Here is a 14,534-nt window from a genome sequence, read left to right on the forward strand (position 1 = left end):
ACCATAATCCAGTAGAGATAACGCTAACTGATAATTAACCTATTTCATCTACTAGCGCACTATCTTGGTTTGTCTAAGGACTTATTGAACAAACGTCGTATATTGAAAAGTATATCTTTTTAGTTAAATAACAGTAACACTAAGAACTGTTATAAGTATCTTGTTGTTTAATGATATAAACACTACAGTTATATATTTAGTTTAGAAACTTGATTTTTAAGTGTAAAGCCATGATACATAGGAACAAAAATCAGCTTTTGATCGAATCTGGCAATTTTAAATGTTAGAAGTTTATAGACAGTTGAAAGACTGGCACTGAGCTATAAAATTGTTAACGCATCTTTGGGATAATAATAAAATACGGCTGGTATGGTAGGAAGGGTTGATTCAATTTGATTGTTAATTTTACCTCCAGTTCACTTTCATTTTATTGTAGCGTCTGGTATTTGACGCTGTCTCAGACTTGACTCCTGGAAGTCATATTAGTCTGAAGAGACAATTGTGCACCTGATGAGACAATCATACTGCCACTTCACCTATGTTACACTATATTGTTATATCTTTTAGTCTAGGTCTAGGTGTCTCTGGTGTGTAAACGATGTAAAGGTTCGTTTTAAGCTTCTTCGTCGCCGACTTGGATCTCTTCAAACGAACATGACACCAGATTGCAAGAGTCAAGTCTGAGACAGCGTCAAATACTTGACTCTACCATAATAGGAAGGTGAACTGGAGCTACATTGAACAATCAAATTTAATCAACCCTTCCTACCATACCAGCCTTATTTTATTATTATCAACAAGATCAGTGTTGACAATTTTTTATACTGAATGTTTTAAATTAATTATCCTTGACTAAAAAGTTATATAGCAACATAAAGTATACAGATTTTTATAGCTCAATGCCAACCTGTTAATTGTCTAAACTTTTAACATTTCAAATTACCAAATTCCATCGACAGCTGATTTTTTGTTCCTATGTATGATTATTTTACACTTAAAAATCATTATATGGAATTCAATTGGAATATGAGTTATTCAATTTCAACTCCAAATCCCCGCATTGATACCATATTTTAATCTTATTAAATTACTCCAACCCTTTCTGTTCGTTTATGAAAGCAAGCCAGTAAATACAACAAACTTGGCGAATAACACCCCTCCGTTTAGCGAGCACGCGATTTGTTGAAAAATATGGAAACCACCAACTGTGCACCGTCTCCACGTTACCATCGCCACAGTAATTGGAGTAATGGATGGGAGACGGGCGGAGTGGATACTCGAGTGGAAAGCTTGACGGGGAGAAAGACAACTAATTGTGAAGTACATGCACGCTATGGGAGCCAGTACACCTGGACAGCGGTAGGCTAGGAGGGTGTGCGAGTGTGTGTTTGGTTAGGTCCCGTATCACTCACTATCGATAGTTATTGTTATTGCTCTACAAACAGCGCTCACCTACAATCACTGTCCTGGTGCCTCCGCCTTGTTTGTTTAGGCTAACTCCCGTTTGGCAGAAAGTTCCGCATACATGGGTGGACTCTGAGAAAGCGATGTTGGTCCAGCTTGGCAAATACAACTCTGACAATACATCCCGACCCATTGTACAAGCTAGAGGTCGTAAGTTTGTATTTGCGTGTGAAAATGATATAAAAGACTACTTTTCGAAACGGAACTTAACAATAAAAAAACATCGATCGGAACACCAACATTTGAAAAGCTTCTCAGAACGATAATTCAAAGGATTTCCAATTTTACTCTTTCAAGAAAACACAAAAATCACGATTCGTTTTTACTATAAAAACTGTCATTCACAAATAAATATTTTCAGGATAAGATGGAAACCACTGCAATGATGAAGACGCCTTAATGAGTTCTTTCAATGTCGAGAGCTGACTTTCAAACTTGAAATCTGTCAACTTTACTATCCTGAACAAGAGCGAGAACAATTTTCCAAGAAAGGTGAGTAGAGAATTTTGAGACCTTGTGCGTTTGTACGGGGTTAATTAATTTGACCGATTTTGTGCTTTAGACAGAGTGTAGCAACCAAAACAAAGCAACATAGCGTTTTTCAAGATAAACCATCCATTAAATTCCAGATTTCTTCTTTGCTGTTTTTCTTTATTTTTCTCGCCAGTATACAAGTAGAAACTGCTGGCCACCGCCAATGTCGTCTTGGCCAATCAAGAAGAAGAACGCCGTATTAAATTATTGTCAATAGAACGGAATACAGTGTTAGTATATACCATTCTCCAGCTGGTGATGAAAATATATTTTTGAACAATTTAGAGCTGCTATTAACAAATCTCAGCCGAATGAAAACCCACATCCTGATTGGTGGTGATGTTAACTCTAAGTTTGATGTTACACGAGATCAACCTAGTGTGAGAAAATTATTAAACCTTCTCAGGCAGTTTGATTGTAAATATCTTAATAATAAGCCTACTCGTTTTAATTCCTGCCTCGATAACATTTTTACCAATATTCCATTCGAGCTGAGTAGTACCTGTGTAGTTTCCTGTTGATTTTTAGTGATCATAGTGGCCTAGAGGACAAGTCTGAAAATATCATCTGTTCCTGACTCCAATAACTACAAAAAAATTATGTATTCCGTAACCTTTCTTCTCGTTGCCTGGACAATTTTTTTCGGAACTCTTAGGTAGTGTGGATTGGGTGAAACTACTCGAGGAAAACCATTTGCCTGTCTGAAGACAAGTTTGCTTTATTTTTTTACCAAATTCTTGGAGTTGTTCAACCAAGCCGGCAGATTGCAGATGATTCAATCAGCGCGGAGGACTTCAACAGCTACTTCATTGAGTCGGTCAGCGAGGCAAGAAACAGCATACCGCCACCATCAACCTCTTCTGAGGATTTGCTGCAACGAGCCAAGCGACCCACCTCACTCTTCGAATGGGGAAAATGTGACCAGTGAAAATGTGGATTAGTGTTGTGTCAAAAATGAAAGCTTCTAAAAGCAAAGATGTGTACGGTATTTCAGCTAACATTGTAAGGTTATGTTGTTGATGCAATCTTATTACCACTTGTAATTTTGTATTAACTCCTGCCTGCTAGAAGGTGTATTCCCCAGCTCTCAAAAAATCTCAAGAGTTGTCCCAGTTTTTAAAAAATGGGGACAGGTGTCAGGTTAAAAATTACCGTCCAATTCTCTAGTGCCTGTCTTAGGTAAGATTATTGAGGCAGTTGTAAAAACTCAGATAAACCGTTTTCTGGAATCCCAACAACTTTTGTCGGGATGCCAGTTTGGTTTCCGCAAAGGAATGTCTACCACAGATGCCCTGGAGCATTTGGTCTCTGGAATTCTCTCTGCTTTTGAGGGCGGAAGTCATGCCCAGATTACTGCTTGTGATCTGAGCAGGGCTTTCGATTGTATAGATCACGATATACTTTTGGGTAAGTTGGAGTACTATGGTATCTGTGGTCTCCACCTAAATTTTTTCAAATCTTACCTGAAAGGCAGAACTCAGTTTGTTGACGTAGGTGGTAAGAGATCAAATTGTTCCGAGGTCATTTTTGGGGTGCCTCAGGGGTCTGTGCTGGGACCTCTCCTTTTTATAGTTGTTATTAATGACTTGGAGACTAATATCATTACCTCATCAACCATCATGTTTGCAGACGACACTACTTTTTTAAGTGTGCATTCAATGAAAGCCTCTTAAAATTAAATTTTGACGACACTCTTGAAAGGGCCTGCTCCTGGTTTAGTGCAAACAGCCTTCTTTTAAATAATGATAAAACCCAGAACCTACTTTGTAGCCTTAAAAACACTAACCATAGTTTAATAGAAAATAGTAACGTAAAAATCCTCGGTGTGATATTTGATAATTCATTGTCTTGGGTATCACATGTAGAATTTGTTTGTATTAGATTGTCCAGAGTTATATTTTTGTTAAGATCCCTTATGAGCATTGTTCCAGAGAATTATGTAAGAACAGCTTACTTTGGATTCTTTCAGTCTGTGATAAAACTATGGCCTAATTCTATGGGGAAATAGCTGTCATGTTAATAGGATATTAGTGTTACAGAAAAAAGCTTTAAGAATAATGAATAGGGCAACTTTCAAGGGAACATTGTAAACCATTATTTATTAAATGTAAGATTTTGACTGTGATAAACTTGTATATTTATGTATGTTATTGTATATGAAGAGGAATTTTAATTTAGGTTTTAGTTGTACATAGATCTGATGTACATAATCACAATACCAGAAATCAACTCCAGTTAGATGTGCCATACAGTAGGTTAAGTAAATGTAAAAAATAGCTTTTATATTGTAAGTCTGAAAATATTTAACAAGTTGCACAATGAAAGTAAACTCTTAGATTTTAAAACTATTTAAGTTCAAATGTTACAATTGGTTAAGCTTAAATCCCTTTTATGATTTAAATGAATTTTTTAGCCTTAGATCTGTAAATTTGTAAATTTTATCTTTGTTAACTTTGTGAATTTTTTAAATCTTTATAACTTTTTGTAAATGCTTTAAATTTTAATCAAAATACTGTACTGTTTTGTATCTCATCAATCTATATGTTGATGGCCATTGACGTTGTCTATTGCATGTACTTTATGTGTTTTGCTTACAGACAATAAAGGTTTATGACTTATGACTTATGAGTGTCATCTTGAGTAAATACATAACCCGTAAGCTCAATTATCTTCCCAACATCTCTGTATAAGCTTGAGATAATATCTCAAGAGTTGACTTTTTGCTCACATTCTGTGAGAGACGGGCAAAACCTCATACTATGTCCATCTAAATAATGCTAGGGCACCCTTCGTTTATGTATGCACGCTGGTGTGCCATTGAGAATAGGCTACATTTGTATGTTCTTTACTTTCGTCAAGGACACAACTAATACACCCCGCTAAGTTGTATAAACATGTAACATACATATAGGTACATTATTTTTGTTTTATTTCTACGTTGGGTTTTTATTTCTTCTTTAGATTTAATTTAAAAATAGTACAAAGGCTTAAGCGTTCTTTTGTGTTATGTGACTAAAACTATACATGGCACCTTATGTTCAGAAAATCATGGTTGTAATTATTTCGAGTTTGGATGTTTTCTCCATAAAATCTAAATTACAAATCAATGCAACGAGTATAAATTAAAACTAAGTAATAACGTTTATGTAATTTAGTATTTGTTCATTTTAAGGCAAGTCTCTGTCTATCGTAAACGGCTTATCAGAGGGCAAGTAGAAACAATAAGTGGCCTAACCCACCATCTGCCTATCCTAGACGGACATAGATGAGAATTCCCGATGATAAAACTATTCGCAGTATTCCGCCTATGAATGTGGGGTCTACCACTTGGCGCATTACATATGAACCCCGTGTGACATTTAACGGGGAGAAACAGGTGTGGCACCACAAAAATATTAAAAGCCTATAATCTAAATTTTATAAAAATACACGTTTTTTGAAATGTCAACTAAATGTTTACAGTGACGACCTGAAACAGCACTGCGTCTAGTACAACACCTTGAGGAAGACCAGGTTCAAAGCCGAGATACCAAACCAGGAGTTAAACGGGCGAGACGGGCCATACGGTAAAGTGTTTTTGAGTGCTGTGTGTGTGGTCCCGCAATCATTAGCCTGATGGCAGTATAAACAGTTCCATTGATGCAATCCATTCACAGGTACAGGTACAGGCACCGAGCACCAAGGTCGAGATCGTCGTTAGACACCTGCACCCGGCCGGATCCCCACATCCAGAAGCTCACCATTCATCCAAAACTATTTATTTCTTCATTTCCGATTACGTGTTCCATCACTGGAGCAGGAAGTCGTGAAAATTAATTAATTTTTAACTATTTAACTTACACTTCACAAAAAGAATTGGAAATCCGATTTTTTAAATTATAATGTTTCTTTGTTAATAATAAAGGTTATTTTTTAATAATATGTATCATGTACAACATCCATTTCAGATTGTATCTTTACAAAGATCAAAAATAGATCCGTCCCAAACACTTGGCCTATTCTTAATTTCAAACGAAGAGCGAAATAAATCCAACTATATGAAATCCACATTTCCTACAATGACATGGAGCGTGTAAAATTCATACTTGAGATTGGTGAATGATATCAACTAGTAAATTTAATGGATTTAGTGTCTCCTACACCATAATTTTTTTACAATTAAAAAGTCAAAATCTTTGTGGAATATTACTTGCACTTCTAAAAGTTTGTTTCGAAACATATTTGACCTTTTCTCAGCATCGAAAAGAGTATTTGTAAACTCTATTTAAATTAATTAAAGCTAAATCAATTAAAACTAAGAAGGAATTTCCTTTAATTTTATATATATACATTTTTTAAATTTTCTAATATGTGAAAGTGTAAGTAACTCAAACTTATGAAATACCAAATTGTCACATTATGATACTCACGTAGGAAACTTGACATACGAATCCAAAGTTGTCAAAAAAAGGTTTAATCTCCTAATAAGTGCGTTTAAATAATGTTTTTTTTTATATTTTGGGATAATAAAGTATGCAGAGGGTGGGTCGGCTTGTGAATCATGTTATATAAATGTCTGTGATCGAATTTTCACAGTGGTGTTTCCAAAAAATGTAATTAAAATTAATGTTAATATCTATGTTGAATATTGTAGAATATTGAGCTGATTGTTCTTTTAATCAATATAAAATTGCAATTGTTTTAAGAACAACAACTCTACGGAAAGAGAACTTAACAAAGAAGAGTTTTTTATATAAAGTGAATTTTTTTTATTACATAGGTTATCAGATCATATTACTAAAACATTTAGGTAAAATTCTTTCTCACATTTTGTTGTGAATGGGGCGAATTAAAAATACTCATGCTTAAAAACAAATTTGTTCCATTTTGTAACATATAACGATGGGAAATGTCAGGAATTCTGTTATCACTTTAATCACCCATCGGTAATAATGAACTTTTAACAAAGAATTATGGTTACAACTTACATATACACGCATTGTAAAGTTCAGCAGCTTGTACACAAAACAAATTCATCATGTGCACAAATAACAGTTCATCGTTATTATTTTTAACTTCTTTAGTTAACAACGAAGGAAGTTCAGTCATTGATGTCAATTTTTTCCTCATCGTACAGTGATTGTTTACGGTTAAAGTTTCTTTTTGTTTGAAACGTAGAAGAGTCGGTCAGACCTTCTTGGTTAACAACATTAAGGATTAATGAACAGATTTTTACCTCTTATTCATCGCTAATATATATAGGCCTATTCTATGAATAAATTTTAATTATAAATATTTGACTGCTATTAAGTCATATTTTAGGCATAGTGTAATGCCTAACGAATAGTGTAATGACACATTTTTATCTAAAAAGTTCCGTAACAAAACAAAGCCCAACGGATCGTTCTATAGAGGTTTTACATGCCATTTCTTAAATACAATATCTTATCTAACACCATTTACAGATATTTAAAAAGCGAATTTTACCTTTAGATTTCACTAAACTAATAATTTGAGGTTATGTTACCAAGTAAGTATTTAGTCCCTTGTTGACCAATGCTTTGTCTTACTCTCCAGGTGCCTCAGTTTGTCCACGTATTAATCAGCTGGTAGACGTGTCGCAACGCGTGATGTAATCCTAACTTAATTTTATGTCCGTGACTTATGGTATAGGATTATTTCACATTTGGGGTTTAATTAGAATAATTAAAAATAATTATACATGTCTTGTACCCCCACCCCATCGATCAGTTTGAGTACGGTACTTTATACTATATACCTTTATATTTAATTGGAACACACACACAAAAACCTGTTAAAAATATGTTTCTGTATGTAATTATTAGACAAATTTTGACCATATTAGGTAAAACTGTGGAAATGCTGTAATTTATCTATTATATACAATTTTAATATAGACACATCAATGCCAGACATCAGAGGTAAATGGATGCTGTGTTTCGATACTTGATTGAAATAAATGTGTTTCCTAATTTAAATTTATTATAATCTTTATGTAGAAAAATGAAATCTAGAAATCACGAACAAAACTTATTATTTCTATGACTTACTAATCCAATACTAAAATAACACTCTTTCAATTTTGTTACTCTTCTTTTATAATATAATCATGTATATAAAAATTATTGATTTGAACTGTAAAAGTTCTATTTGCTCCTCACTTTGTTAGGAAGGGAGAAAAATTGTCTAAACCATCAAAATGAACATTTATCTAAACAGTATAAGCATTCACTGAATTAAAAGGATGTACGAACATACGCTCACATTTAAAACTTAACAAAAGGGTGTAAAACTTTCCACGGGCGGATACCTGGCGAAGGGTTTCTTTCATTAAATTATTAGTTATAATCTTTTTGATTAGTGAGTTTCAACGAAGTAAAGTCACCTCTCATTAAAAACACGCAAGTATAATTTTTTCAAAGGCGATTATTATTAGACCAAACTGTTAGTAATATTTTTATTATTTAGTTATCAAAGGTTATACACCTGAGAGAAATAAATAAACTATTAAGCACGAGTCTTAAAACTTAAATTGGGTTAAAACAGGGGCTGTTTGTTTGTAATAAAGAATGGGTTACGTAGGCTAATGAATTCTTAAAAATAAAAGGAAGAACTTTGTTTTAATCTCGACTATAACAGTTTTAACAACAGTTTGAAGCAAGTCACGTGACGAGTGGAAATAAACTCTTATCAGTTTAAAGTATTATAGGATTTTAAAGTGTTTGCAGAAGCCTTCCTTTAAACCGCTGTTAATATCTACGATGCATTAACTAGTAGTTTAATTAAATTTGACGTCATAAATAATTCTGTATGTAATTACCTGCTAGTATACGAACACTTGTCCTTATTGAATTAATAACCACGAATGAAAATATTATTATTTACTAGAAAGATATAACGTCATACATAATGTTATGTACTTATACTTACCGGCTATAATTTTACTTCGTATAAAACACAATTCTAGTCCAAAAAATAAATGCGAATAGCGCATGGTTGATTTGAACGTGAAAAATTGTATTACTTAAAAATATGAAAGATAATGGTGAATGGGATTAATTGGCTGAGTTTGAGTGAAATGAAAAAATCATTTCTGTCTGTAAATATTTCCGCCTCATTATAAAGAGCCATCTTCCGTCAAGAGATGTTACAATGACAAGAAGGCTCTCCATAGCGGGGGCGAAATATTTTTAAAATTCAATTAATTTAATTACATGAGCAATTTTTTGACGCGGCGTAAGCCAGAATACTGATTGACGTTCAGTATTATTTTTTAATAGTTAATAAACAAACTTATAATCAGAAACTTGGCAATGTATAAATAATAAATTGAAACTTAAGTAGGGCCTACACACGTCTTTACTGAAAGTTTGTTACAATTCATTTGTTATACTAGAGTTATACTTTTTGTCACATACAACGATATCATTGATCGAAATCCTATTAGATATCCCTTAAACACTTGTGATGTTTAATTTACAAACACACATATTTCAAACATAGCTTACATTATGTAGACGTAAATAGTATATAAGTGAAGAAGAAGAGCATATTCTTAAAGTTAAATAAGAGAGTATGTAGACATATAATAGTCAAGCAAGTTAATAATATTTAAAAGTGTTAAAGATAAATAAGATATACTATATATTACGAGTTTATTCCACATAGAAGTCTTTTTAAATTCTCTTATTGGTTATAAAACTTTACATGTCAATGAAACTTTTATTAATTTAAGCTATATGTTATCTTCAGTTCCTTTACAAGCAAAAGAACTTAATGATATGGTATTGAAATCAGAGTAAACTCACAAAACCTTCTCCCAGTCAAGTAGTTCAGTGATTGATATCTACTAAAAATTATTAAATCAAATTATCAAGTGATCTTCCAGTTTGAAAACATTGTTCGTGTGACTATTCACCAACACATTACTGAGCACAGCACTGCATCACCGCACCGGTACAATTCATGGCGAACACTAGGCATTCTTCTATAGCAAGGAAGCTAATTAATTGTGAAATAATTTACAAATGTAATATTGCATTTCTATCCTCACGTCACGTTATATTCACCAACACATTACTGAGCACAGCACTGCATCACCGGTACAATTCATGGCGAACACTAGGCATTCTTCTATAGCAAGGAGGCTAATTAATTGTGAAATAATTTACCAATGTAATATTGCATTTCTATCCTCACGTCACGTTATATTCAACAGCTAATCCTATTTCTTTAGCTTTAAAGACACTTTTGCAGCAACTTTGAACTAGGCCTTTATATATAATATAGGGGAATACAAATACCGCACTATAAAGAAAACTCACGAATACCTACTCAGTTCTTTAATACAGTTACTATTAATATTTACTGGTCAAATTTATATTCCAAAGTAATTAAATAGTAATTTGGCCAATTTAATTGCGTTTTATGTATACAGTTGCTGATATTTAAGCACTTCTGTTATCATTACGGGTATTTTTGTTGGTGATAATAATTTAAAATTAATAAAGTGTGTGGTTTAATACATACCTTTAATAATGTCATTATTTTATTAATTCTCTAATGGTTTCAATTGCGTTATTTGAACCATAAATACAATTTAATCTCTTATAATAATGTTTTAACCTACATTTTTATAAATCGAGGTTATTCTTGTTTTTTCGCCTGTAATAATTCTTTAGTGATAAATATTGTTGAAGGAATTTACTTAGAACACTTAGTCTTTAACTAAAACATTGATTTTAGGATAATATCGTTTTTACTGAGCAAAAACTAAGAACTAAAGAGTGGTCTAATAATATGAAAGTGTAAAACTACATTTCGAATTTTCACTTTACACTATATTATTCATTACTTAACATTTAATTTTCACCCCAGAGTAAAATGAAATTAGAATAAATAAAAATGTAAAAGTGTCCAACGTGAATGTTTACCGGAATGTGGTTAAACACTTTGTTATAATGAGCTGCTTAGCGAAAAAAGTTACTCGTTATCATTATCGCTGAGACAGAATACCTTTATTTTTGCTAAAACCCAGGTTTTAAAGTAATAATCCAAACAAACACATTTGTGAAGAAATAGACTAGAGACATTTTCAAGATAAAAATCATCGAATTCCATCTGCTGTGACCTCTAGACGTACACACACAAGACGCCACAATTTCTTCATCAAAAATTCCCTAAAAAAATAAAATCAGGACCTCTTTTCCTTTAAATCGGCGCTGCATCATTATAATATTAAAAACTATCACACATCAGTACTTACAAAAATACCGTATTGTGATGAACTATGTGAAAGAGTTAGAGGGTTAAATATGTCACATGGTGTTCTGATTGGTATTGAAGTGTACAATAACTTTGTACGCTTTTCCCTCAATGCAGTCTTTTAATAGACACACACACCCTAAGCGTATTCACAAAAACATCTAAACTCTTCCTAATTTCCCGCCCATGCGATTTATACAATACACTATGGATAAAATAATTACTGCTTTGTGTGTATGATTTAATGCATTTCTTTAATTTTTGACGAGAGACAACTTCGTGAAGTAATTTTAAAGAACGAAAAAAAACACGAGAAACCCATATAAAATCAATATAAAAAACAATGAAACGACAAAAGTGAAATATAATCTACTAATAAAATTCTTGCGTACAGAGTTCATTAAATGTTTAAAATTAATCTAAAGTGATTTTGTTTGTAAAGAAATGACACGTGTTCACAAACTAAAAATGGGAAAGAATTATATGATACTCCTCAGCCAAGTAATGCCATAGTGTATTCTTCTTGGTGTAAGTCTATGGAAGACACAGATCGCCCTTGTCACTAATCACACTATATAATCATGAGGGACTCACCCGTACCGGAAGTCGTCCTCGGGAGAGATGGGGTAGTCCGGGGGGAGGAAGTGCCATGTCGTCTGGTCATACGTGGGGTCCGGCTCGTAGGATGGGTTGTACAGAGCCATGGCGAGCTGCACCTAGCCACCTGCACCTGACTCGAGCACACTATCACTGACTATTGGCTCAATCGAACCCTTATCATTACTGATAGGATAATCAGCAGGTGTCCCTGATATCACTCCCGGCACATCCACACTCCGCCTCGCCCAGCTGCAGCCATACTTCCCTCCACCGCACCGTCGCGGTCGACCACTTGTCACAAGTTTATATCACTTGCTGTCAACATTCTCAAGTTCAACTAACATTTCGCTTTACAGGTGTACATCTCACATCTATGTCCTCTGTATATTTTAATGAGATCCCCATGAACAGCATTTCCCTTCCAATTCTTACATTATTTTCATCAATGCAAAGTTTAAGTAAACATAACATATTGCAGGTTACACATTTACAGACAACAAACCAATGAACACGACTATACTTACTGGTTTTCTACTTACACGCCGTTTTAATTTCTTTAGAGAAAGAATAAAAATATCATTATAAAATATGTATGAAACGAAGTTGTATCCAAGAAGTAATGGCTGGGTAGATACAATCAACTTGAGTATAACCACATGTTGTATTAATTCCTTTTCGGCACCCATCTTTACTTTTACCGAACATCCCACCCATTAAACAACTCTTTTTGAAAGAAACAAGTCAGTTTCAGTTTGGTTAAGAGACTGTACAGCGACAGTTTTCAAAGGACGTAAAATCCAGCAAACTCCAGAAAAAAGTTTTTTACCTACCTAGTTTATTTGCTTCATCTTTGTAATGGACTCTTTTTATAGTTCCAGACAAAAGTGTCACGCCCGAACTTTCTTCTCAGTAAAAAAATCCTAAATCGGACAATAATCCAAGTTTAAATTAAGGATCTGATCATCGCTTTCTTCAAGACTTCTGGGTCTATTACATACAAATATCACTCTCTTAGTTTAATCCCAAAATTATTAGAATAATTGACTGAATGGGTTCAGATAAGATTTAGTGACTTTGTTCGTTTGCTTCTTTGGTGTTCGATAAGCAAGGATTTTAAATCAATTAAACTCTGGAAACCTGGTATATTTTAATCACTAAATCTTCCAAAGTACTGGAGTACTGACTAAAGTTCTTCAGCACTCTGAACCGTCCCTCTTGAAAAGTTTTGCAACCCAACTTCGTTAATCCACGAAATCTGTGAACCTTTTCAATAACAAAACTATTGAGAATTAAACGTAAACCTTTTAATTTCTGTCATGCTTGTGTTTTAACCATAAATACTTTTTTTATTTCTCAAGTTAAAAAAAAAAATCTTATCCAACCTCAGTACTCCCCCCACTGGTCTGCAGTATTATAACATTCAAATTAATTAGCATTGTTTGTTTATTTAAATATCAAAATTTCACCAAATCGTAGTAGAATATAGAATGGTTTACTGACACGGTAGTTCCAAATACTATTAGTTGGAACCCAGGAGATTTCGGGTATGATGCAATTACTAATGCAATGATTAAGCCGCAGCGGCTGTACCCAACCGGGAAATCTGAAAATGTTAATTCAGTATAATATTTGTATTCGCTCAGTTCGAATTTGTTGACAACCCTTGTAAATTTGCTCTTAAATATTCCATTAATAAAGAAGCAAAATTTGATGTTTAATTTACGTTCGGGACACTTGAGGTTACAAAAACTGTATGTAACATAGTAGTTATATAGGTACGAGTTATTAGTCACTACTTTGATTGAATGTATTACAGAGTTAAATTTTCTATAGCATAAAGGAAAATTGGCTGCTTTGCCTTATATAATCAGATAATGCAGAAGTACACATCACAACTCTACAGAATACTGAAGTATGATGACGACAACTGCTAGATGGTGAATGACGTAACTAAGTGATGTGGTAAACTGCAGCGTCAGCCGGACGTATGTGATAGCTACGTCAGATTTTTAATTTATCCATACATTTAAAACGGGAAGAAACAAACAGGAAAAAAAGAAAAAGTATTTTGTTTTCAAAAATATAATCAATTTGTTTAATATTGTCTGTTTTATATTGCAGGACTATTGACGATTCTGATGAGGAAATCCATCCCTCCACTTTGTGAGCTCAGTGTCCTCAAAAGGTAGTGGGAAAAATCAAGTAACACAGGAAACCTGATTTGAATCCTTAAAGTCAAACCTCTAAAACAGACGTGTTACAGCACCAAAGTATCCTAAGGGCTATTCTACAGGACACACACATCACCAACATATAATCCTGCTATCTGAACTCCCATAGGTATTTCGGGTGTTCACCTCATAAAAAAGATATTGCCTTTGTACAAATTGACTGAAGGTGAGAGATGAGGTGCCCAGCAGCCGATATCAGTTGTGCAATATTGGTCTAAGGAGGAGCCGCGACTGCAGCTTATCTCCAGTGTTTGTACTCCCACAACCGGTCACAGAAGCCACCACGACCTCTGAGTACACAAACACCTCCGCTCTTAGTATCCGTTCAATAATGTTGAAATTCGTTACCAAACATTACTAAGAACTCTTTACTAATTTACCACATAAATAAGAATTAGACTGTTTGGAGTGCGTGACAATGAGAAGCGACTGGAGATTGTT

General features: G+C 33.7%; 1 protein-coding gene across 2 annotated transcripts in view; it reads right to left on the minus strand.

Annotated features, from left to right (window-relative positions):
• LOC124357099 (homeobox protein Nkx-2.2a-like) overlaps positions 1 to 12,097 on the minus strand; it is a 56,972-nt gene extending 44,875 nt beyond the window's left edge. Inside the window, exon 1 of one of the 2 annotated variants that reach the window (XM_046808541.1) lies at positions 11,863 to 12,097. In XM_046808541.1, coding sequence (XP_046664497.1) covers positions 11,863 to 11,966 — 104 coding nt within the window. In that variant the 5' untranslated portion in view covers positions 11,967 to 12,097. Of the gene's footprint in view, positions 1 to 11,856 lie in introns of both variants that reach the window. The other variant, XM_046808540.1, reaches the window with a different exon arrangement.
• Between the last annotated feature and the right edge of the window lie 2,437 nt (positions 12,098 to 14,534).

Source organism: Homalodisca vitripennis, chromosome 3 (assembly GCF_021130785.1).
Source record: "Homalodisca vitripennis isolate AUS2020 chromosome 3, UT_GWSS_2.1, whole genome shotgun sequence".
In the NCBI taxonomy this organism is placed as follows: domain Eukaryota; kingdom Metazoa; phylum Arthropoda; class Insecta; order Hemiptera; family Cicadellidae; genus Homalodisca; species Homalodisca vitripennis.